At 36.4% G+C, this 2485-nt stretch overlaps 1 protein-coding gene across 1 annotated transcript in view; it reads right to left on the bottom strand.

Moving 5' to 3' along the window:
• Positions 1–2307: 2307 nt before the first annotated feature.
• LOC134204113 (uncharacterized) overlaps positions 2308–2485 on the bottom strand; it is a 56785-nt gene continuing 56607 nt past the window's right edge. Inside the window, exon 8 of the mRNA XM_062678938.1 lies at positions 2308–2406. Within this exon, the coding sequence (XP_062534922.1) occupies positions 2308–2406 (99 nt within the window). The remainder of the gene's footprint in view (positions 2407–2485) is intronic.

The following is a 2485-nucleotide window of genomic DNA, read 5'->3' as shown; positions in this document are numbered from 1 at the left end:
CTACTCAACAAAATGTCACTCAATGTTGTACTTCAGACAATTACGTATGCTATACTATTGTTTCATACGCATGAGAAAGACACCATCATCGCTGGTAGATTAATCAGGTATTACAAAATATTTTATAATGGAATGGTGAAAAGCTATCATGCATTCTTACAGTTCTCGGTACTTATTCAAAGGACGTATGTGATTTGGTAAACAAAGATTGAAACGTCGATTTGGCACTCCCGCAAACCAACACCACCAACAGATAGCCGAAGGCTTCCCTACCTGTCTGTAGTGATGGTTTGCGTGGGAAGAATATCAGATTGCAATTCGACGTTTGAATCTTTGTTTACAAATCCCTGAACCTCTATGAAAGATGATTTAATTGGAATTCATTAGGAAGAGTTTATGAAAAAGCCTCCCTGAAATAAATTCAATTAAGTGTCCGAAAATCTAGTTAATAGTGAAAATAATTAATGAATTATGCATATAACTACCAACTGATAACCATGTTCACTGCAAATGAATTTCAGAGTTTAGCTTTAAGTAAAGCTTTCTTATTGGTTTCAGCAGCAAGCCAGATCTTACGCTTGAAGCTGGTTTTCCACAAATCAGTACCGTACTCCACGCCCGTCGTTATCCTGTAGCCAATTATAAGCTTCTCAGCTTTTGATCAACACCGACACTTCCTTTTCGCAATAATTTCCTGCCACTGTTAAGCCTTGTTTTCTCGTCCAGTTTCCGCTTTCGGCGATGGGTTTTGATTTATTAATTTGTTGTATATTTTTCCCCTGGATTCTTTTGTCTCAGCCTTCGGTAGGTAGTAATCGTCCTATTGTAAAAGATAGTTTTAAAACTGGAATATATATAGTAAGAGCACAGGCAAACAGGTATAAGACTCTACGATTTTTTTTGTCATAATCGTTAACTTCTCTCTAGATGACCTAAACGGCTAATTGTTTCGAACACTGCCGCTGTCTACTGGTTATTATATCAATGATATTGTGGTTCAAGTACGATATGATATACACAATCAATGTTCCTTTAAAGCACTTGAATCAATTCGCTTGCTCTATCATAACTTAGCATCACGAACAAACAGACAAACACATTGAACATTTACTCATCAAATTCATCGTCGTTCAAACACTAACGACATCTGTTGATTTCAGTTAGTTGAGCAAATCACGAACCAGATGGCGATAGTGAGCAAACGTCAAACTCGAGCAAATCCGATGTGCGCGCCACGAGTGATCGATTAAACTAATGATTATTTAGAATTGACCAGTAAATCAGTGAACGATGGAAGTTTGACGAGTGTTATGTCTGTTTGTCTTGGTAGCATTAAGGAAATTTTGTATAGTTAATGTAATAAACGACCGAAAACGTCTGGTTTAACCAAACACACAACATTATTCAGAGTTACGTACATTTGTCTGGACTGAGTACTTCTAATTGATATGGAGTTATGGTGTATACTAATTGAAAACTAAGTTGTGCATATCGACCACTAAGACAATATTATCGGGCGAGTCGTTTAGCAGCGCAGTAAAGTGACACTATACCGGTCGCTACTATACGAGCTAGTAAAACAGTAGCACAACTGACAGATGGCCAAACGTCATCAGTAAGACAGACGAAACCAAATTGATATTATCAATTTCCCACCTTATCGGCCGCGACGATTTAAAATCGTCACTAAAACAAATTGACGCAAAACCGTCGCCAGCAGAAATGGCCATAAGATCTGTCAAATCAACTGTGAACAAATTTTATATACTCAATAATCACATTATTCTCAAAATTGAGCCCTTTTTTAATGCAGATTGACATTTATTTCCTAATAAAACTAACATAATTTTAGAATAAAGATGTTGGCGACGATTTTGATAGTGCCTAAAAATGGTCAGCGCATTTTGTTACCAAGGAAACAGACAATAGCCGAAAATGATCGATACAAAAAGAGTAAAGAGTAACCATTCTGCTCATCTCTTAACTAACTGAAATTACATCGTTGCGCGATTAATTAAAATACTCCGCCCTAATGATGCTCTAAAGCCAGTATACAAAAAATTATCCAATGTCAGATCTTATCCTGTTAGCCTGTGTATTTAATATTATAGAATTTGTATCGGAAAGAACTTCCTTACGTTCTCCTTTAGAGAAGAGTTATTGATACGTGCATATTTATCTAGGTCATGGGCATACAATTTCTTCTTCTTGGAAAGATGCCAGTTGGCGACAAACCAGCTAATTCAACTTTCGACACTCTGACGGTGCACCTTTAGCACCCAAAGTAATTCTCGACCGGTGATGGATTTATTCAACAGGTTTTGTAGAGCCTTTGGGTGAGCTCGTCGAAATTTCATCATTTGATTCATTCAACGAGTTTTCCTTATCTTGATCGTTGAAAATTTCCTGTAATGAAAGTAGAATTGTAAAAATATCAAATTTTAGCGTGGATCTACTATTAGTTAGCATTATACTTAATAAATAT

Source organism: Armigeres subalbatus, unplaced genomic scaffold (genome assembly GCF_024139115.2).
Source record: "Armigeres subalbatus isolate Guangzhou_Male unplaced genomic scaffold, GZ_Asu_2 Contig403, whole genome shotgun sequence".
Lineage (NCBI taxonomy): Eukaryota > Metazoa > Arthropoda > Insecta > Diptera > Culicidae > Armigeres > Armigeres subalbatus.
The sequence above is the reverse complement of the archived record's forward strand: the minus strand, read 5'-3'. Positions and strand labels throughout refer to the sequence as shown.